This window comes from Xyrauchen texanus, chromosome 41 (assembly GCF_025860055.1).
Source record: "Xyrauchen texanus isolate HMW12.3.18 chromosome 41, RBS_HiC_50CHRs, whole genome shotgun sequence".
Classification (NCBI taxonomy): Eukaryota; Metazoa; Chordata; class Actinopteri; order Cypriniformes; family Catostomidae; genus Xyrauchen; species Xyrauchen texanus.
In genome coordinates, this window is record NC_068316.1 from 17,531,633 (window position 1) to 17,555,471 (window position 23,839).

General features: G+C 43.4%; 1 protein-coding gene across 2 annotated transcripts in view; it reads left to right on the top strand.

Annotated features, from left to right (window-relative positions):
- Positions 1 to 23,839, top strand: part of cntnap2a (contactin associated protein 2a) — a 521,370-nt gene that overhangs the window by 450,255 nt on the left and 47,276 nt on the right. For both annotated transcript variants that reach the window (XM_052113320.1, XM_052113321.1), the window contains one exon: positions 22,514 to 22,732. In XM_052113320.1, coding sequence (XP_051969280.1) covers positions 22,514 to 22,732 — 219 coding nt within the window. The remainder of the gene's footprint in view (positions 1 to 22,513; positions 22,733 to 23,839) is intronic.

Genomic DNA, 23,839 nt, shown 5'->3' on the forward strand with positions numbered 1-23,839 from the left:
TGGCACTAAGGGGCCTAAAGTGTGCCAAGAAAACATCCCCCACACCATTACACCACCACCACCAGCATGCACAGTGGTAACAAGGCATGATGGATCCATGTTCTCATTCTGTTTACGCCAAATTCTGACTCTACCATCTGAATGTCTCAACAGAAATCGAGACTCATCAGACCAGGCAACATTTTTCCAGTCTTCAACTGTCCAATTTTGGTGAGCTCTTGCAAATTGTAGCCTCTGTTTCCTATTTGTAGTGGAGATGAGTGGTACCCGGTGGGGTCTTCTGCTGTTGTAGCCCATCCGCCTCAAGGTTGTGCGTGTTGTGGCTTCACAAATGCTTTGCTGCATACCTCGGTTGTAACGAGTGCTTATTTCAGGCAAAGTTGCTCTTCTATCAGCTTGAATCAGTCGGCCCATTCTCCTCTGACCTCTAGCATCAACAAGGCATTTTCGCCCACAGGACTGCCGCATACTGGATGTTTTTCCCTTTTCACACCATTTTCTGTAAACCCTAGAAATGGTTGTGCGTGAAAATCCCAGTAACTGAGCAGATTGTGAAATACTCAGACCGGCCCGTCTGGCACCAACAACCATGCCACGCTCCAAATTGCTTAAATCACCTTTCTTTCCCATTCTGACATTCAGTTTGGAGTTCAGGAGATTGTCTTGACCAGGACCACACCCCTAAATGCATTGAAGCAACTGCCATGTGATTGGTTGATTAGATAATTGCATTAATGAGATATTGAACAGGTGTTCCTAATAATCCTTTAGGTGAGTGTATATATATATATATATATATATATATATATATATATATATATATATAATTATCTATATTTTGGGGGACTTTTTTTTAGATAATATTGATGTGTATAATTAATTCAATTAAACATTGAAACCAATTGATAGTCCTAATTTAAATGAATGAACCAAAACCAAAGTAAATTATCTGGGCTATACTAATGTTAATATTAATGCTATACTCTTGTAATTTTACTATCAACAGTCATCTTGACTTGTCAACAGGTCAACTATAGTCTCATTTGTGGGTATTTTTATTTCTCCTAAGAAACTTTAGGACAAACATCCGAGACAACATTTGTACTTAAAGGTGCAGAGGGTAATTTCTGCAACTCTAGTGGCACCAAATGGAATTGGAAAAATTGTGACATTTTCCAAAGTAGTTTCCAAACACTCACATTTGCATTGGTCAAAATTCGCTTTGTCATTTCCAAATACCAGATAGCAATCCCATTTGGAGCCACTAGTGGCACAGAAATTTCCAACTGTATCTTTAAATGAAACGCAACTAAGGACTCGTTTTAAGTCTTCTGATCGATTAAAGAGCAAACTATTGAGCATACTAAGAAACGACTTCAATTGTGATTCACATGACTACATCTGAGAGAGGGAAAAAGAGATTAAAGATAGGCAAAAACAAAGTTCAAGAGTGCTGTTGTGTGTGTATCATGTCTGAGTCAAAGCCTTTGTGTCTAAGCTTGTCGACCGCACTGCTAGGTCATCTTCAGCAGCACCCAGCGTAAACACTCCAGAGCTTTTCTCTAAAGCTGGATATTCACCTTCTGCATGAATCCTTCCTGAAAAGAAGAGTAATCAGCCCTGGCTGCAGGCCTGTGTGCGAGATTAAGAATGTATTCATGCCTGTGTGTGTGCGTGCATGCGAGTGTGTGTAGGCAGAGGGGCAGATTGGGAAATTGAAGCTCTCTGCCTTTTTTCTAGCCTTCCATTATGTCTCATCGATTTATGCCCTGACTCCTAATCCTACTTCCTTATTTTGGCCTGCCTGGTTTTCTTCAGTTACGGCTCAAAACTGAGGCCCATTGAAATCCACTCAGGGCATGAAATGAGTGGAGGGCACTATGTTGAGTTAGTGTTGAGAAGAGTTATGAGTGGAAGTTTGTTTCCAGGAATAAATCTACTGTAGCTTCCCTGGATGTTCTGGCTTGTTTTCACTCTCTGAAACAAAAACAAACATTTTTTTGGGGGGGGGGGGGTTTAATGGTTTTGAATGATTTATTTATTATTAAGAGCTTTGAATAAAATAGATTTTTATATTTTTGTGGGTAGGGTAAGATGTGACTGAGACTGAGAAAGATTTAACATGAGTTGGTGTTTTAGTACAACATTTGTTTAGCGTGCCTTTTGACATAGCAATTAAAATCCATTTGAAGCCCTTTTAAACGGTTACATCATTAGTATGATCAATGGTGTGTTTCTCTCAAAGGTGATTTTTCAGACTGAACAAAATTAAATTAATAATTGATAAATTATAATGCAAAGACTGCATATGTTTTGAACCAGGCGATTCATCTGCATTTGGTTATTACTTAAATATCCATTCAGAATTATTTTTCTATCATGTACTGTTTAAAAAAAGCACATAAAGTGATTATTGTAATCAAGGTCAAAGTCCAAAAGTCTTTCTACCATGCTTGTATCTCATAATGTTTGCTAAACTAAATTTTAGCCTTCATACTCTCACTCCTAAAAGAAAAAGAGAGAATATTCTGTAGCCTTTGTGTCTGGTGCACCCACAAAAAGCATATCGAAATGTCACCTCTGTTGTGCCAACTGACAATGAGGTCTGAGCACAAGCCACAATCTTTAGATTCACCATTGGTCTCCCCCCGTTGGTCCCATAAAAAAACAATGCATGTGTAATCTTCAATATTTCTCTCTCTCTCTATCTTTCTACTGGTGCCCTCTGTTGGCATGATCAGGCATGAACTCTCTACTGTAACACTGGCATCAGCCTTTGGGTGAAAGAGAGTGTCTTCGTGGATGATTGATTGATAGATGGATGCCCGCTGTCTGCTTTCTCTGGTCTGTTTTATCTCAAACATTCTCTGCCACTCCTTCTCATCTCTGTGCTGAGGGAATCTTTATCTTACATGACATCAACCATAATTTAATATTCATGCCTGAATTCAAGCCATTTAACTGAGCTTTAATTTCTCTCTCTCTCTCTCTCTCTCTCTCTCTCTCTCTCTCTCTCTCTCTCTCTCTCTCTCTCTCTCTCTCTCTCTCTGAGCGGAAGTTGGGTGAGTGGTGCGAGATTGGGAGTGTGGTGTTTGCGTGAGTGTTTATTTCTCCTTTTTGCTCTTTTTTTTTTTTTTTTTTTTTCTATGTTGTTTTAGTTTTATTTAGTTTATTGTTAGTGGTGTATTCTAAGTGGGTTAGTTGTCTTGGTGGCGGCGACAACCGGTGTAACCGGGAGTCATGCCGGCTCGTGGTGTTGGAGGAGCGGGGCTGGAAACGCTCACGCGTCGACATGCCTTTAAACTTTGTCCAACTATAGACTGTTCGGTAGAGGATTGCGCTTTGGCAGTCGGAGGAATTGTTGGATATGATAGCGTTAAATCCGCGTCGAGGATGAACAGCGGTGTTGTGATTTTTGTAGACAGCTTTGAGAAAGTTGCAACAATTGTTGAACAAGGTGTAAAGGTGCGTACACACTGCCAGCGACATCGCGCGCGACAGCGACTCAATACCATTCATTTTCAATGCGAGCACAGCGACTTCCGGCGACACGAGCTGTCGCGACCGTTGGCGCTAGATGTGGGCGTGTCCAGCGACGTGACAAAGTTGAGAAAAGTTCAACTTTGGAGCGACTAACGGAAGCGACAGCCAATAGGAGAGAAGACGGGAGAGCTCACGTGATCCTTTCTCTCTCTCTCTCTCTCTCTCAGCTCCTGCAGTAACGGAAAGGTGGATGAAAGGCTAATTCTTGCTGTTAGAAATGTTCCAGTGCTCTATGATATGTCTCTTCCCACGTACAAGGACATTTTTAAGAAAAATACTGCGTGGAAAGGTGTATTTGAGATCGCGGGGATTTGTGGACCCAGACAGACCGGCGTTTGCATTTTCGCCGCAGATAAACAGCCGCTATGGCAAACAGCACGCCTTGTTTCTCATTCATCTTTGATATAAAGCATTTTATGTACTGATTCCATTTATATTTAGTCTTTTCCCTCCAAAATGTTTGTTTTTAGTGGCAAGAAAAGAGATTCGCTGTCAACAGCAATGGAGTGGCATCCGTGAATGTCATTTATAAACGTTACTAGGCGACCAGTAGTGGTAACACCCACTAGCGACTTCACCGCCAGCCACTGGCGACCTGCAGCGATAAAGTCGTGGCAGTGTGTACGCACCTTAACGATCAAAGATATCTTGATTCAAGCGGTGCCGCTCGTTAATCCGGCTAAAAAGTTTATTTTAAATTAAATTAAAGTCCCTCCGTTCATCAGCAACGAAATGTTAGAGAGGGAACTTTCGAGACATGGACAGCTAATGTCTCCGATTAAAACATTTGGCCTTGGCTGTAAATCTCTGAATTTGAGACATGTTGTTTCTTTTAGAAGGCAGGTTTTCATGGTTCTTAAAAATAGCAATGAAGATTTAAATTTAGTGTTCAAGTTCAGAGTGGATGATTATGATTACAATGTTTATGTAACGTCTGAGAAAATGAAATGTTTTGGATGTGGAATGGAGGGTCACATTATACGATCATGCCCAGAGAAATTCCCTGCGGGATTTAGTAATAAGACCTTAGATCAGGGTGAGTCAAGTACATCTCAGAGACAAAAACAAAATGAATTAAACGAATTTCAGGGACAAAAATTGGACAAAACAAATAAATCACAAGGACAAAAACAGAATGTAGTAAAGGAATTTCAGGGATCTAAACAAAGTAAGTTACATGAAACTCAGGGACAAAAACAAAGTGAATCGGATAACACTCAGGGACAAATACAGAGTGAATCGGATAAAACTCAGGGACAAAAACAGAGTGAATCGGATAAAACTCAGGGACAAAAACAGAGTGAATCGGATAAAACTCAGGGACAAAAACAGAGTGAATCCGATAAAACTCAGGGACAAAAACAGAGTGAATCCGATAAAACTCAGGGACAAAAACAGAGTGAATCGGATAAAACTCAGGGACAAAAACAGAGTGAATCGGATAAAACTCAGGGACAAAAACAGAGTGAATCGGATAAAACTCAGGGACAAAAACAGAGTGAATCGGATAAAACTCAGGGACAAAAACAGAATGAACCAAAACATTCTCAGGGACAAAAACGGAATGCATCAGACGGTTTAAAAAAAAAAATCATCATATAAAACGAATCGGTTACCTAACGTAACCTCGGTTCTCTCTAGATGAGGGAACGAGTATTGCGTAAGCTAGCTTACGCTACGGGAAAGATTCATCTTTTCTGAGATATTGAAGCCAAAAAATTATCCTTAATTTTGTATCATTTGTCAATGCAGTGCAGCAACTGCAGACCTTGAGCGGGCTAGCTAGCGAGCTCATTGGTTGCTCTGCGGCAACTGCTGCAGCCTATAGACGAACTTGGGCGAACTCGCGTCCAATGAGAGGCGTCCGCACGCTTACTGCATCAAAGCCCGCCAAAATGGGCATGGCTAGAGTGCATATAAGCGTAGTTCCTAGGCTGGAACCCTGGTTTTCATTGAATGAAGCGAAAGTCGCTCGTGGCGCGAAGCACGGCCGGCTACGCAATACTCGTTCCCTCATCTAGAGAGCACCGAGGTTACGTTAGGTAACCGATTCGTTCTCTTCACGAGAGGTTCTCTCAGTATTGCGTAAGCTAGCTTACGCTCACGGGAACCCATTGTCAACGCCGTGCGTGCCAAGCATCCACTGCATGAGCCCCGGGGTGGGGGACCCGGGGAGCCCTTGTGAGTGGGGAAATAATATTTGGCCGACAAGAGTGCGGGCCAGTGTGTGTGTAATACATAAGCACATAGTGGGAAGGGAACGACAGAGCGGTGCTGGTCGTGTGGAATGAGTCCCATCAGTGCAGCTCACCAGGGAGCTGTAGCGTATTAAACCGCTAGTAGATTTGCCTGTAGGGCGGGCACTTCCAGATTGTAAAATCTGACAAAGGTGGAAGGGGAAGCCCAGCCCGCTGCCACACATATGTCGTGAATGGAAATCCCGCTGGACCATGCCCACAATGAGGCCATGCCTCTAGTGGAGTGAGCCCTAATGCCCAACGGGCATGGCAGGTCTTTTGACGCGTATGCGGCAGCAATAGCGTCCACTATCCATCTAGACAGTGTCTGTTTCGAGGCGGCAGACCTTTGGTGCGCCCTCGAACGAAACGAAAAGCTGCTCAGAGCGCCTGAAAGAGGCGGAGCGCGCAGTATACAATCACAGTGCTCTGACTGGGCAAAGGAGATTGGCGTCGCGTTAAGCTATCGGATGCTGGCAGCGCCAATAGGGAAATGACCTGTGCTCTGAAAGGAGTACCGATCACCTTGGGAACATAGCCGTGTCTAGGCTTTAAAATGACCTTGGAGTCACTTGGTCCAAACTCAAGACACGCAGCGCTGACAGACAGCGCGTGAAGGTCTCCCACACGTTTGACTGATGACAGGGCAGTCAGAAAAACGGTTTTGAGTGAAAGGTATTTCAAATCCACGGATTGAAGCGGTTCGAAAGGGGGGGCTTTCATAGTTTCGAGAACTATAGAAAGATCCCAGATAGGAACCGATGGGGGGCGCGGGGGGGTTCATCCTTCTAGCTCCCTTGAGGAAGCGGATGACCAGCTCGTTTTTTCCCAGTGACTGGCCGTGCAGGGGTTCAGCGAACGCCGCGACGGCCGCCACATACACTTTGAGCGTGGATGGGGATCTGCCCTTATCCAGCAACTCTTGTAAAAACACGAGCAGCGACGACACCCCACATGTCCGTGGGTCCAGGTCTCTGTCGGTGCACCATTTCGAAAACACAGACCATTTTGACGCATAGAGTCTTCTCGTGGAAGGGGCTCTAGCGTGTATGATGGTGTTTATTACCCCTTCTGGCAGAACGACGAGTAGTCGTTGATCACCCACGCGTGCCGCGCCCAGCACTCTGGGTGGGTATGCCAGATCGTGCCGCGAGCTTGAGAGAGGAGATCTGCTGTCACTGGGATGGGCCACGGCGCTGTCAGTGACAGCTGCGTAAGCTCCGGGAACCATGTCTGATTCTCCCAACGCGGGGCTATGAGGAGCACTGAGTGACGCGTTTCCCTGATCCTCTGCATTACCTGTGGCAATAGCGAGACGGGAGGGAAGGCATAAAGCGGGCGGTTGGGCCAGTCCTGGGCCAGCGCGTCCTCGCTTTTCGAGAAAAATATCGGGCAGTGAGAGTTCTCTTCTGACGCAAAGAGCATCTCTGCTCTGCCGAATATGCGCCATAACTTCTGGACTGTTTGAGCATGCAGGGACCATTCCCCTGGAGGAATATTGTCTCTGGACAGTCTGTCTGGGCCGTCGTTCAGGTGGCCTGGCACGTGCGTCGCCCTCAGCGAGTGCAGGTGGCACTGGGACCAACTCAGTATGCGTTTCGTCAGATGGAAGAGGTTCCTGGATCTGACACCGCCCTGACGGTTTAGGTAGGATACCACAGATCTGTTGTCCGAACGGACCAGGACGTGGTGACCCTGAATGACCGGAGAAAGCGCATAGCGCGTACTCGACCGCTATCATTTCCAGACAATTTATGTGAAGGAGCTTTTCCTGAACTGACCATAGGCCAAAAACCGGAGAGCCCTCGCAGACCGCGCCCCAACCCGTGTTGGACGCGTCTGTCGAGATGACTTTTCGGCGAGATACAGCTCCCATCGTCACTCCCTGCTGATACCATTCGGCCACTGTCCAGGGCTGCAGAGCTGAAATACAGGTCTGAGTCACCTTGATCGGCTGGCGGCCTGTGGCCCAAGCCCGGCGAGACGCACGGGTGTTTAGCCAATGCTGAAGCGGGCCATGCCCAGTAAACCCAGCTGAAGTACTGCTGCGGCTGAGGCCATGTAACCTAGCACTCTCTGAAATTTTTTCAGAGGCGTGAGGCTGTTCATCTGAAAGGACGCGGCTAGTCGCTGAACACGGCGCGTGCGCTGTGTAGATAAGTGAGCCGTCATAGCCACGGAGTCTAGTTCTATTCCAAGGAAGGAAATTGCCTGACTGGGCTGTAGTGAGCTCTTGGTCCAATTGACTGCAAGACCCAAACTGTTCAGATGGCTGAGGAGAACTGTTCTGTGAGACAGAAGCTCCATATGTGACTGTGCCATAATCAGCCAGTCGTCCAAATAGTTCAGAATTCGCAAGCCCTGACTCGCGAGGGGTGCTGAACGCCGCATCCATGCACTTCGTGAAAGTACCGGGTGCTAAAGACAGGCCGAACGGAAGGACGGTGTATTGATAAACCTGGCCGTCGGGCGAATCTCAAGAATGGCCTGTGACGGGATTTATCTGAATCTGAAAGAAGGCATCTTTCAGATCGAGAGAGATAAACCAGTCCCCTGGCGTGTATGCGCGAGGAGTTTCCTGATTGTAAGCATTTTGAACGGTCTTTTGCAAGCACCTTGTTCAAACCCCTGAGATCTAATATTGGTCTGAGGCCTCCGTCTTTCTTGGGAACAAGAAAATAACGGCTGTAAAACCCGACTCGCTCAGCTCAAGGCGGCACTTCTCTATGGCCCTTTTGCACAGAAGGTTTGCTATTTCTGAACGAAGCATGCAGGCTGCTTCCGTGTTCACAATAGTTTCGAGCCGTGCTCTGAAGCGGGAGGGCGGCGATCGAACTGTAGCAAATAGCCCTGTTTTATTGTGCTTAACACCCATTTGGATATCCCTGGGATAGCTTCCCACGCTTTGAAGCGTAACGCTAGAGGGTGAATGGCCAAATCGCCTTGATTGTCGCACACAGCAGCTGAACAGAATGTGTGAGCGCTTACTGTGCTTATGCATGACTGCTCGCAGACAGCAGGGACAGGCTGTTCTGTGAGTGACTTCCCGATTGAGGTGAATGGGGAAAGAGTCACATCTGTTAAGTGATGCGCGAGCATAGTCACGGGCACGGGACTTACATACAGAGAAGTGTTTGCTGGCCGTGTGACAGAGCGGGCAGAGAATGGGCGCGCGCATGTATTCATGAGCACGTTTATTGACTCTAATACTCAAGCGGTTTGTGTCCGCTTTATGTGAGTGGGCTCTGATCGGGACACGGGAAGTGTAATGCTTGTGTGTAGAGGTGAACACTGGATTGTGGGCACATTTTCTACACATAAGGCTGGTCCTGTGACAGAGCGGCCAGAGAAGGGGCGCGCGACGGATTCGTGGGCGCGTTATTGACTCTAACACTCGAGCGGGCTGTGTCCGCTCTATGTGAGTGGGCTCTGATAGGAACACGGGAAGTGTAATGCTTGTGTGTAGGGGTGAACACTGGATTGTGGGCACATTTTCTACACATAAGGCATGTTTGCTCTTTACAAGATTTCTTTGGATCGCCGTGAAAACGGCGTTTGAGTGCAGGCAAGCGGGCAGTATCACCGGCTTGTTGGCTGCTGAATCCACCACTGTAGTAGCCTGAGAGAGGGGGACTGACAGGGGGCGAAGCTTTGACGGTGGTCCGGCCGCGGCGGGACTGAGCCGTCATTTTTTCAACAAGGCTAGGAGGACTTCGGTTGCTCAGGTTTCAGCGCAACCTTAGACCGAGGCCCGCGGGGGGGGCGGCGGTCTGCGGCCTGCGGCGGCTGTCTGAGCGCGATCGAGGGCGGCCGCCCTGTCAACGCTGAGAAGTCTGACTTTGTTGAGCTGGGCGCTGTGAAGAGGCTCGTGCAGGAGGCTGGTCACGTGGGCGGCCTGCAGAGGAGCTAACGCGACGCGGCAGGAAGAGGTTCATGGCTTGGGTGGCTTTCTGGACTTCTGAAAAGCGGTCAACAATGCCACTCACCGCGGAGCTGAAGAGACCGGTCGGAGAGAGCGGTGCGTTGAGGAACGTGGAGCGCTCTGCTTCTCCCATGTCGGCTAGCGTTAGCCACAGGTGTCTCTCGGTCACAGTCAGCGAGGCCATGCACTTCCCTAGAGCTTGGGCTGCAGCTTTGGTGGCGCGAAGGGCGAGGTCCGTCGGAGCTCTGGAGTCTGAAGTAGAGGAGCTCCAGTTTTTGGCTGAGGCCACAAAGGATCAATGTTATCTTGAAACTGCTCTCACAGTTTAAAGTCTGACTCTGGACATGTGTTGTCTGATCATGCTGATATTCGTAAACATGCTGTTAGTTTTTACTGTGGTTTGTATAAATGTGAACACCAAGAGGAACAGATGTTGGCTCAGAGTTTTTATTCTGGTCTTCCCCAGGTTAAACAAGACAGTAATGTGGTGCTGGAAGCAGATATTGTCCTGGGTGAACTGTATATATAGCTTTGCAGAGTATGCAGAGCAGAAAAACTCCAGGACTAGATGGTCTACCTGTTGATTTTTATAAGTTTTTTTGGTTTATAATTGGAGAAGATCTTCTGGCGGTGCTGAAAGATAGCCTAGCCAATGGACGTCTGCCTCTAAGTTGTAGGAGGGCAGTTCTTACCTTGCTGCCAAAAAAAGGTGATCTGCAGCTCATAAAAAATTGGAGGCCTGTGTCTTTGCTTTGTACTGACTATAAGCTACTCTCCAAAGTATTGGCGAATAGACTCAGCAAAGTGATGGAACAAGTTGTTTTGCCTGATCAGACCTACTGTATCCCTGGCCGGCTGATTTCTGATAACATCGTTCTCATTTGAGACTTGTTAGAAATTTCTAAGATGTTTGGTCTTAAAATGGGAATTGATTCTATTGATCAAGAGAAAGCTTTTGACCATGTTGAACACGAATATTTATGGCAAACAATGATTGCTTTTGGGTTTACTCTGGGTTTTATCAACAAGATCAAGACTTTGTATTGTGATGTTCAGAGTGTTTTAAAAGTCAATGGTGTTTTGAGCGCTCCTTTTCAGGTTTAGAGGGGAATTAGACAGGGTTGTGCCCTTTCTGGCATGTTATATTCTTTGGCTTTTGAACCTTTATTACATAGATTAGATCTGTTTTACAAGGTGTGATTTTACCAGGGTGTAATATACCTTTAAAGTTATCTGCATATGCAGATGATTTAGTCGTCATGGTGGATAATCAACAAGATATTGATATCCTAGCAAACGTTATAGTTCAATATGGTATAATTTCTTCAGCCAGAGTAAACTGGAGCAAAAGTGAAGCTCTCTGTATAGGAGTGACAGAAAAACAGTTTCAATTGCCGTTGGGTTTAAATTGGAAGACAGAGGGGGGCTTAAAATATTTGGGTGTATTTTTGGGTGATGAAATTTTTGTTCTTAAAAACTGGGATAATGTTCTTGAAAAGACTAAAGGGTGTTTTGCCAGATGGAAATGGATTTTACCGAAAATGTCTTATCGAGGTCGAGTTCTTGTTATTAACAACTTGGTTTCCTCCACTTTATGGCATCGTTTATCATGTGTGGATCCTCCTCCAGATCTGCTGTCAAAGATTCAGGCACTTCTTGTCGACTTCTTTTGGGATCGTCTGCATTGGACACCTCAAAGCGTTTTATTTTTGCCGAAAGATGAAGGAGGACAAGGTTTAGTTCATCTGAACAGTAGAGGGGCAACTTTCCGTTTCCAGTTCGTGCAGAGGTTTCTGTGTGGTCCCGCAGATCTAGTGTGGAGACCGTTGGCATGTACTATCTTGAACCAGCTAGGTGGATTGGGCCTAAACAGAACACTGTTTCTGATGGACTTAAAACAGCTCAACACCAGTGGATTGTCAAGTTTCTACCATGGACTGCTCAAAGTTTGGAATTTATTTAAAATTGAGAGGACAGAGCATCACAGGTCACTCTATTGGCTTCTTCAAGAGCCAGTTCTGTATGGGACCCGTTTGAGTGTAACCTGTCCCAGTCGAGGACTAGGTCCCAGTTTACTCAAACAGTTCTGTTCGTCTAATGTTGTGACTTTGGGACATGTAATTCAGCTTACAGGTGCAAACATGGACAATGCTCCACTCCTTGCCTCTCATCTGAAGGTGCATTCTATTCGCATGATTGAATTGTTGCTTAAAAAGTGGAAAGAGTTTTTAACAGATGCCGAACGCACATTGTTGCATTGTTATTGTGATGGTTCTGTTCAACAGAGTGTTGATGATATTTTCCCTTTGGTGAAGGTTCTCCCAGATTTTAAGGACTGTACAGGTTTTTTTTTTAGAAACCAATAATTCAGGTCTGTTTATTCATGATGCAGATAAGAAACTGTTATACAGATTGTTCGTAAAAATTTTGAACAAAGATAAGTTAAATGGTAAAATTGACACTCCATGGAGAGCTCGCTTGGGGCTGATAGAGGGTGTTGGACCTGAATGGAGAGCGCTGTATAAACAACCGTTGTTGAAGAAGGTTGCAGATTTGCAATGGAGAATTTTACATACAGCTGTGGCTGTTAATTCTTTTATCTCTGTTTTAAATCCTGATATCAATCATGACTGCCCCTTTTGTACGCTGCGTGAGACAGTTTTTCACTGTTTTACGGACTGTTGTCGTCTTATGCCAATGTTCTCTATGTTGGAAGATCTTTTTAAAATGTTTGGTGTAGTTTTTTCCAAGCAGCTGTTTATTCTAGGCTACAGGTATTCCCAAAAAAAGAGGGAGCAGTGTCAACTCTTTAATTTTATTTTGGGAAGAGCAAAGATGGCTGTGTATATGAGTAGACGAAATAAGGTTGAAGGATCTACAGATGATGATGCTGTTTTTGTATTTGTTAAAATGTTAAAATCACGTTTAAGAATAGATTTTAATTACTACAGTCTGATGAATGATCTGGGAAAGTTTTCCAATATTTGGTGTCACAAGGACGTGCTCTGCTCTGTTGTAGAGAATAATCTCTTTTTCAAAAGTGTGTTGATTTAATGTGATTTCACTTGGTTGAGTGTTGTTGTTTTTTTTTTGTTTTTTTACAATTGTTTTTAATAAAGTCTTTGTAAAATCTCAAATCTCTCTCTCTCTCTCTCTCTCTCTCTGTCTGTCTGTCTCAATCTCTCTCTCTCTGTCTGTGTGTTTCACTTTCTCTCTCTCTCTCTCTCTCTCTCTCTCTGTCTGTCTGTGTGGTTCACTCTCTCTATCTCTCTCTCTCTCTCTCTCTCTCTGTCTGTCTGTGTAGTTCACTCTCTCTATCTCTCTCTCTCTCTCTCTCTCTATCTCTCTCTGTCTGTCTGTGTGTTTCACTCTCTCTATCTCTCAAAAATATTTATAAAGCTTCACCAATGTGTGTGTTTTTTTTTTACTTCCATGAATTGGAAGCTTCAGATGGATTAATTATAATGTATGCAGTCTAAGGGGGGGTTCTCCCAATTTGGAATGCCCAATTCTCAATGTGCTTTTTTTTTTCTCGGTCTGAACGACCCCTAATTGCTACCCCTTTATGTCTGGAGTGTTTCCATAACAGACTGGTGTTTAATAACGGAAGATTCCACTGTTTTCATGATCATATTCAAATTCATTGAGCTGCTTCTGACAACAATTAAATTGCTTTAATAATTTACTCACCCTCATGTTGTTCCAAACCTCAAAAGGTGAATTTCTGAGGAACATCCTGGTCACATTCTTTTTTATATAATGCTCCAAAATGTCAAAAAGGCACTATAGAGTAACATACAAGTGGTCTATACAACTTGTAATCTACATTCCAAGTCTTCTGAAGCTGTAGTGATTGTGTGAGGAACATGTCAAAATTTAAGTCGTTATTCACTGAAAATCTTATCATTTGTTCTAGCTAGGTGAATTATTCCTTTAAAGGCCTTATATTTTCTGATTAAAGGGCTCTTTCACCCTAAAATGTACATTCTCTTATCATTTGCTCACTCTCAATCCATCCCAGATGTGTATGATTTTTTTTCTGCTGAACACAAACAAAGATTTTTTGAAGAATATCTCAGCTGTGTAGGTCCATACAATGCAAACAAATGGTGACTAGAACTCCAAAAGCTCCTAAAAGTAGATAAAGTCAGCATAAAAATAATCCATCAAACTCCAATGATTACGGTACATCAAGCAGTCTTCTTGGCAATCATGATATCAAGTTCGATTACACTTCCTGTCATCTAGCGCTCTGCACATGCCTCAAGCGATAGGAAGTGTAATCAAGCTTGAAATCATGATCATTCCTAGAGACTGTAATGATAAGATGTACAATGAATAAAGAGTCTGTTCTCAGCCAAAACCAACTGGATCACTACAGAAGACATTGAGTAAAACACTAGAGTCTTAAGGATAACTTTGATGCTGACTTTATCAACTTTTTGGAGATCTGATCACCATTTATTTGCATTGTATGGACCTACAGAACTGAGCTATTCTTCTAAAAGCTATCCTTTTAACACATTAACACTGTAAAATCTCAATCAGGCCAACCCAAAGTTATTTGTTTATTTTTAATTCATACAAAATGCACTGCAAGGGTTAGCTTTTCTGAGGCTGGTTCTTATACGCCAGGGCATATTATGAGTCGTGGCAACATTCACTACATTTCTTGACATCACACTTTCAGGACATGGAATAGCTGTTGGGCTTATCAGATCTTCCCAACAGGATCGTTTTTTCGGAGCAAAGATCTTTCACTGGGTTTCTAGCTGAATGTGAATATGGCTTGGGTCCTCCGTGGGCTCAGATGGATGGAAGATCTTCTATATTTCTTTGATGCATCTTTAATGAAGTGGATTCTCTCTGGGGGCCTGAGGGAGAAATGTCAACGTGACTCAGCAGAGCACCTGACCGTTTGTATGAGAGTCAAGAGAGAAAAGCAGCAGCCTTTGATGAGGTTCAGACCCCTGAAATATCCTTTTGTTTTAAGTCTGTCTTTCTCTTAATCACTGTTTTCTTGCTTATCATTTTACTCCATGGTGGACCAGTATACACATGAAGAATGGCCTGTTATTGTTTTCAGATTTAGCATAACTGATTTTGGTCCACCTAGGTTTCCTGTGTATTGTCGCTGTTGTTATGTATGACCTTGTCTTGTTTTACCGTTGCCCCTTTGTTTTCCATTTTTGTCCCTTTTGTTATTCCATAGTTTTCACTTTTGTCCCTTTTGTAGCTCCACAGTCTTCTTGTTAGCATTCGTGTTTTCTGTCATTGTTTTCACCTGTCCTCATTAGTTTGCCATTTGCTTCTGTTTGTCATCTCGTTATCTTGTTTTGAGTTCTGTTTGTTCATTGGCCCCTTTGTCCCTTGTTCATGTATTTATACCCCGGTTTTTGGTTCAGTCCTTGTCTATCGTTGAATGTTTGTGAATGTTGTTATCCTGCTCTGTGTTCCCTGCCCGAGTTCTCTATTTATGTTTATTTCCCCACTGAGGGTTTTCCTTTGTGTTTTTGTTATCAATAAAGTAAGCTGCATTTGGATCCTCAACCTTCGTCAGCCTTCATTGCCTTACATTCGTGACAGAACGATAGACCTAAAACAATGGATCCAGCGGTTCTGCGAGCAAGCTGCCGTCTGCTCAGCCTTAGGCAGGGAAACCGTCCGGTGGAGGACCACATCCGTGATTTCCTCGCGATTGCGAGTGCCACCGAATTCCCTGACTCCGACCTGGTGGTGTTTTTTCAGGCCAACCTGGATTGTGCGCTCCAGGAGCGGTTACCACCGCCGACGCCGGCTGGGCGCTCCTCGAGTTCATTGAAGAGACTCTGCTGGTCTGCGCTTCACCGTTCACTGTGGGCATAATCGAGGAGAACCCTGCCACTCCTCCCACAGTGGTAACCCTCCATTCGCCCGTGGTTCGTCCCTTCACGCCTGCCTTGGTCAGCGAGCCAGCGTGGCCCTCTTCATCTGCCCGGAGGAGGGAGAGAAGACGGGCTTCCGCCTTCCGGCCCACGCCTGCCCCGGTCTTCGAGCCTGTGCCCACGCCTGCCCCGGTCTTCGAGCCTGTGCCCACGCCTGCCCCGGTCTTCGAGCCTGTGCCCACGCCTGCCCCGATCTTCGAGCCTGTGCCCAAGCCTTCCACGGTGAGCGAGCCTGAGCCCTCGACCGTCCCTGAGCCAGCGCCTGTAGCCATGTCCGTCCAAGCGCCAACGCCTCCCGAGCTTTCCAGAGCTCCGCCTCCCGAGCTTTCCAGGGCTCCGCCTCCCGAGCTTTCCAGGGCTCCACCTCCAGAGCTTTCCAGAGCTCTGCCTTCCGAGCCCCGCCTTCCGAGCTTTCCAGAGCTCCGCCTCCCGAGCTTCCCAGAGCTCCGCCTCCTGAGCTTCCCAGAGCTCCGCCTTCCGAGCTTCCCAGAGCTCCGCCTTCCGAGCTTCCCAGAGCTCCGCCTTCCGAGCTTCCCAGAGCTCTGCCTTCCGAGCCTCCCGAGCTTTCCAGAGCTCCACCTTCTGAGCTTTCCAGAGCTTCGCCTACCGAGTCTTCCAGGGCTCCTCTCGAGCTTCCCAGAGCTCTGCCTCCCGAGCCTCTCGAGCCTCCCAGGGCTCCACCCCTCAAGTCTCTCGAGCCTCCTACGGCTCCGCCTCCCGAGCCTCCTTCGGCTCCGCCTTCAGAGCCTCCTACGGCTCTGCTCCCAGAGACTCCAGAGCCTTCTAGGGCTCCGCCTCTAGAGCATCCAATGGCTCCGCTTCCAATGCCTCCTGACCCGGCCCCTGACCTGTGGCCTCCTCCCGGGCCCCCTGACCCAGTCCCTGTCCTGTGGCCTCCTCCCAGGGCCCCTGACCCTGTTCCTGACCTGTGGCCTCCTCCCAGGCCTCCTGACCCAGCCCCTGTCCTGTGGCCTCCCCCCAGGACTTCCTGCTTGCCCTCTGTGCCCCCTTGGACTTCCTGCCTGCCCACTGTGCCCCCTTGGACTTCCTGCCTGCCCATTGTGCCCCCTTGGACTTCCTGCCTGCCCTTTGTGCCCCCCTGAACTTCCTGCCCGTCTGCTCCTGGTGTTTTTTTTTTCTTTTTTTTTTTTCTTTGTGTTTCTTTTATTTCGGATCGTCTGGGATCCGATCCTTTGAGGGGGGGGCTATGTTATGTATGACCTTGTCTTGTTTTACCGTTGCCCCTTTGTTTTCCATTGTCCCTTTTGTTATTCCATAGTTTTCACTTTTGTCCCTTTTGTAGCTCCACAGTCTTCTTGTTAGCGTTCGTGTTTTCTGTCATTGTTTTCACCTGTCCTCATTAGTTTGCCATTTGCTTCTGTTTGTCATCTCGTTATCTTGTTTTGAGTTCTGTTTGTTCATTGGCCCCTTTGTCCCTTGTTCATGTATTTATACCCCGGTTTTTGGTTCAGTCCTTGTCTATCGTTGAATGTTTGTGAATGTTGTTAACCTGCTCTGTGTTCCCTGCCCGAGTTCTCTATTTATGTTTATTTCCCCACTGAGGGTTTTCCTTTGTGTTTTTGTTATCAATAAAGTAAGCTGCATTTGGATCCTCAACCTTCGTCAGCCTTCATTGCCTTACATTCGTGACAGCTGTTTACTTGACTGACAAGAAATAATTTTGTGGGCTTGGAATGTTTTAGAGGGGACCCAGGCTTATACTTAGTCTACTAGGCTTTGGAGCAAAAACACTAGAGGTATGGCTACATTTAGGTCCAGATTGTTATTTAAGCCCCTGTTTTTACAAAAGAATAATTTCAGTCGCCCAAATAATTTGGCCTCATTTACGTATGAATGTCTTTACATTCAAAGCAAGTGGTGTATAGAATTAAATTACATTTTTCAAGAAAAACATTGCACAAAAAGATGTTTGTTACACTTGAAATTGAGATCATTTGGTTAAAAGTAATTGCAAAAATGTCTCAGAAAAGTTAGTTCTAAAACTAACTGCATTTGTTTGCACTTTTATGTGTGTCTAAAGTGTCCTGAATTGTCCAAATACTTTTTTTGGGCTCACTGTATACCATTACAAATTAGCGTTGGCCATGTGCTCAAAAAAGCCATTTATGTGGTATCATGAAATGCACTGGGCTGTAACGGTTATTTTACTCTCAGCTAGCTTGGTGCACTATCAAATAAATCCATAAACACAAACCAACTTTTTCACTGTCTCACTGTTTGGCTTGTTGATTTTGTTTGGTTTTCCTAGTTAGTGCAAAGGCAGCAGTCAGCTAAATGCCCTCAGTTGTGGACAGAGGAGCGGTCCACACACAAAAACAAGCTCAAACACACACACATGAATGTACACTCCCCAAGAACAGTGGCACACTCTTGATGTTTGGTCTTGGCTTGCCAAGTGTAGCAAATGTAATTACAGGGATCAGAAGCTGAGTCCTTCGCTCGAGCACCTACTTTGAACAACACACCAAATATGTTTACCTAAATAGACTATACAGTATGTACAAGTGAACTCGTAAATGAGCAATACAGCAAAAGAAAATCATCCAATATAATGAAAAGTGCTGCAATACAAAGTTTCATTTTCACTCAGAGAAGTACAAGCAGAGAGAAAAGTGAGAGACAGTGGCAAAATATTCTTATTTTTATTATTTAAATTTTTTTTATAAAGAGAGAAGACAGTAGGATTGTGTCAAGTGCTCATGGGAAGAGATTTACCTGTAGATGTTTCTTGAAAATGGCAAGAGAATCAGCTGCTCGGGTGGAGTTTATTATTTATAAATATCTGAATAAATACTTATTCCACCCAGTTATAGTTTGTTATAGGGTTCCCACGCATCCTGGAAACCTGGAATTTTGCAATGCAGTTTTCCAGTCATGGAAAATTTGAAAAATACTTAAATGTCCTGGAAAATACTTTAGTATAATAAAGCGGTTTGACTGTATTGCTAGGTTTTCGTTACATGTACAAAAACATGGTAACGATCGGGACTCAGAATAGGAGTCAAATACACAAATTTGTATTGTATTGTCACTGTCGGTGGCTGTGCATTGTGAAACAACATCAAAAGTTAAGGATGGTTACACATTCATGATTGGTTACAACTACAGCCAATCGCGTGCACAGTGAGAAGCGGCACTTGTGAAACTTCTTAAGCTGCATTCACACTGCCAGCGACATGCAGTGAACAAAACAACCTCATCTCATTCATTTTCAATGAGAGCTGACGACTTCCGGCAACGCGAGCAATGGCGACCGTTGGCGACCAGATGTGGCCGTGTCCAGCGACGCGACAAAGTTGAGAAATGTTTAACTTTATGCAAATTAAGAGCGACTTTCGGGACAGCCAATACGAGAGAAGATGGTAGAGCTCACATGATCCTAATATATTAATAATATTATTAATTTTAAAAAACAGTGCTGTTTAGACTCTCAATACACACCACTAGTAACCTAACCGCCAGCCACTGGCGACATGCAGCGACAAAGTAGCGGGCAGTGTGAACGCAGCTTTATTCATAAACAAACGGAATGACCTGGTACATGAACTGACCGACTGAATGAGAGGGGCATGTTTTTCATTTTCTTCATTATCGGAATGTGAGTCTACCTTTTTCATCATGGAGAGAAAAGAGCTATTAATGCGTAAAGGTGACTGATGTTTATTCTCGTTTCAGCGCTGCCAAATACACTGAAGTCTATGAAGTGACGCGTTAGCACATCATCGGCTCCAATTTTACACCACTGCGGTAAAGTTGTTTTTATATTGGACATTGGTTAGTCATTCGGCAAGCAAATTTAGGGAGTGTCTCTAAAGTGTGAAATGGACAAAGGCCGGTGAAAAACAGATTACTTCTTGGCTATGTAAACGTGTAGCTTTATATAGCTGTAACTTGATATTGTCAGACAAGTTAAGTAGAAAGTTATGGTACAAAAAACAAACATAAATGGCTTATTCCCTAGGATATGTAATGATGTTATAACAATGTAATATAACTGAAATTGCATTTAACTTATAGCTAACAGTAATCGATGCAGGTCATATCTCCTATAGCACATGTGTACACAACACATTTCCACCTTACATGACTTTTATTTTTTTTCGTAACTATAATTTTTTTTATGATTTTTCATTTTATTTTCAAATCTACATAACTTCCTGGTCATGTAACCTGATTATGTCACACACACCTGACACACATCTTACACAGCCTTGATTTTGAAAATATGATTTTATGTATTTTTTATAATTTTTATAAAAACTGTGAGAAAAAATGCCTTCATCATTTTTAAATAGATTTTTATTGAATGCCTTTGAAATATAAATTCTACATGGCATCAGTGGCTGTTTAGATGAATTGATGGTTGCTCTGATATAAAACAACACTTTTATGCTATTTCAGAGCAAAAACATAATTAACGAATTATATATGGAATATCGTCAATTTGCTGAAAAATATCGAGAGATAAAAAAATGTAAGCTATATTGTCCAGTGTTTTCATGTGTGCGCGTGAATGAGCTAAAAATGGCCACAACTGCTTTAAAATGAGCTCTGATTGCACATTGCAATGCGCCACTGCTCACAGACAGAGGTCAGAGGTGCTGGCAGACCGTGCCATCATTACACTCATCTAGTTCACAATCTGAGCTGAACAGGTGGCTCTAAGATTGGCAGTCAAACCCTGTCTTAATATCCCCAATTTCTCCTGTCTGCACAGCATCTGCATCTGATGAACAGTAAAACAGCACCCCCTACTGAGAGTAGCAGGAACACACCTGCAACTCAGCCAACAAGAAACCAGAAGGGCAGGGGGACACAGGTTCCACTTAGAAAAACAAAAACACGAATTCTGAAATTCTAAAAACTGTAAAGTTTTTAAATGGGTAATTTTGTTACAATTAGCATATTTTGTGTTTTAACGAAAGCAAGGAAATCTGACTTTTTGCATAAAGGTGTTAACATGGATAATGTCACAAATTAGCGTATTTGATAAATTACTAAATATGACTTATTTCTATGTCATAACATTTACATTTTTTCATAGTAAAAAAAAATTAAATTAGATTTTTTTATTCCAGATTTTCAACATGGTCTCAGACTTTTGACCACACAGTATGTTTGACATATATCTGGTTAATGTAAAGCGGAGAAATAGCAAAGCGCTGGCTACCTAAAGCAGCAGGTGTTCTATAGTATTTCAGGTGTGTGTACAGTCATTTTGTGTATGTGAATGTGTATCTGGGTGGCCAGCCATTCAGTTTGTAAAGGGCACAGATATTTGCAGTAAGCTAAAAATAAAAATCCTTTTTCTTTTTTTTTTTTTTTTGTCGTCTTTGGGCAGTCCACTTTGTCATAGTTGGTTCAAACTGATAAGGTTGTATGTGTGTCTCCTGTGGTTGCTACACTTGCTATCATTTCACAGCACTGGTCTTAGCTTCCTAAAATGGTGACAATAGCAGTGGTGGGCTATCACAGCAGGCTTACTCTGCTGCCAACACAAAGAAAGTTCCATTTAGTTCACGTCATCAGCATCTGTGCTGCCACAGTAAACCGCTTCAAATGGAGCAAATCAGCCCACTGAATTTGGAGATAACTTGACTAGAAGCCAGGTTTGTCCTTTTAAGTAATTTCTCTTCACTGTGCAGTGGCAGCCATTTAGCTTTTCTTGGCTGTAATGAAATGCATATATTACAGCATCTGTGTCATTTTGATAATTGTAAAAGGATGTGTATTCCTTGAAGTCATATGATAGCTTTGTGTGAGGAACAGACTGAAATTTAAGTTGTTATTAACTTGTAATCTTCGCCTCCAGTGGGCGATTCGTAAAACAAATAATTTGGTTGACTGGTTTTGTAAACTCAATCAACCGATTCATTGAAAATTTTGATTCAAATGAATGATTCATTCCTGATTCGGACAGCGCTACTTTAATCGCAAATGCACCAGGGGGAGCTGCGGCAGATGTTATGATTTTCAGTGAATAACTAACTACATTTTGGTCTTTTCCTCAAACAAAGCTTCAGAATACTTGGAATATAGCATATGAAGTCATCTAGACCATTTTTGTATTTTTATGATTCTTGTTCTTTTTTCTTTTTTTTTTTGGAGCTTGACAGCCTCAGTCATCATTCACTTGCATTTTATGGGGGGAAAAAGTGGTTGGATATTCCTATTCAAAGGAAGTCATGGCTTGGGACAACATGAAGAATTTTCATTTAGGGGTTTAAACTTATTTCTTTAAATTGTTCTCTGGCATTTGTGTCAGATTGGAGTGCTGCATTGCAAGTGGATGACACTGTTGCAGTGACGTGTCTCCAATGTCAGGTGGGTGATTTTAATTCAGGGTTAAACCCCAAGAGACCTGGCTTACCGGGGCCGGAAAATGCAGTCATGGCTCAAACACATAAATACCGTCACCTCCTCCAGGAGTACAGCTGTCAATCTCCACTGTTTATGTAGGAGAATATTAAAAACTGACTCATTAAAGCTGTTGTGGTCTGGAATGAATTCAGCATGGTGAACAAACTCTGTTTAGGGTTGTTAACAGGAATTTTAATGATGTACCTCAGCCAAGCAGTTTGACGCTTAAACAGCCTTGATTATTGTGCATTTTAAGTCATAACATTGGGTAATTGTTGGCGAAAACATTACGAGTAAAACAATGAAATCTAAACATAAAACAAGCCATTCAATTAAAGTGGCAAAAGCTTGCAGAACTACCTGGACACCTGCCCAAGTAGCAAGGGTAATTATTCAGGAAACTATAGCAATGCCATCCACTCATAAATCAAAGTAAATATTTTTTTTTTTCTTTTTGTCTATAGTGGTCATTTCATTTATCTGGTTGTGTTTGACTCTCTCCATAGCCCCCACAGTGGTGTCATTCTCGTTTGATGTGGGAAATGGACCTGTGGAACTGAAAGTGAACTCTCCTACCGCGCTGAACGATGACCAGTGGCACCGGGTCAGTGCGGAGAGGAACACGAAAGAGGCCATTCTGCAACTGGACCAGAAATACAAGGAGGTCAGACCTGCACCTACACAGGGACACACACGCCTGGAGCTCTACAGCCAGCTATATGTGGGTAAGGACCATACAGTAAAGGCAAAAGTTTCCCATATACTAACGCATATGCAGTAGTTTATGGACGCTTAAGCCATGCTTAAAAATGTATGACTATCATTGCATTAGACAGCCTGATCTCATTAATATACATAGCCATTTGTACATTAATATTTGTAACATTAAACATACATGTTTTTACATTTGAATTGACACTAAAACGCACAATATGGATGTTTGAAAGCATCTAAAACAAACATTTGTACGTTTTTACAACTTTAGAAATGTGGAATATTGACAAATCCATTACAACCTATATTTGAATACGCAAATCGATTATAAATATATTTGTACATTTTTAATGTTTTATAGATAATTTTGATCCCTTAACCCTAACCCAACCTCTAAACATAACCACATTTCAACAATATAAAAACATGTTATAAGTAGATTAATGTACAGTAGCAATAATTTTTGATAAAATATATTCATTTATAAAATAGGCTATATATTTTACAGCAGCTAATCCCACACCTACTCCTAAACCTAACCATAACCATTTATTAAGCATATAGAACACATAATAGGCAGATATATTTAATCACAATCATTTATTCAGAAAAATGGCAAAATTCAGTATAAAAGTAGTCCAAAGTCCGATGTGCTCCCTTACGACAATCAAAAGCATTGTGTGCGGTGGAAAGTAGAATTTAAATTATTAATCGCTGTAAATCTTCTCCTGATGCACTCCAGAACAGCACTGTCATATCTGATTCAAATATACTTCCCCATCACTGCCATAAAATTGCTGGTCATAATGCTTGAGGTGGCAGTTGTTGAATTTTGAAAACAAAACCAACACAGGTTAACAGTTAACAGCGGGCGTGACGGTGCTGCGGCGGATAGAGACAAAGATCAATGAATAAAAGGCTTGAATTTGGGTCTGTTCTTCACAGAAGCAGTCTGAAGATTTGGATTATGGCTAACAGATGTATGGATTAATTGTATTGTTGTTTTATGGTGCTTTTTGAGGTTTATTTAGTTTTTTTTTTGGGCATATTCTGAAAACTCCTTTTGTGTCCCATGGCAAACAAAAATACAATTAAATGTTTAATAAATGATTACATAG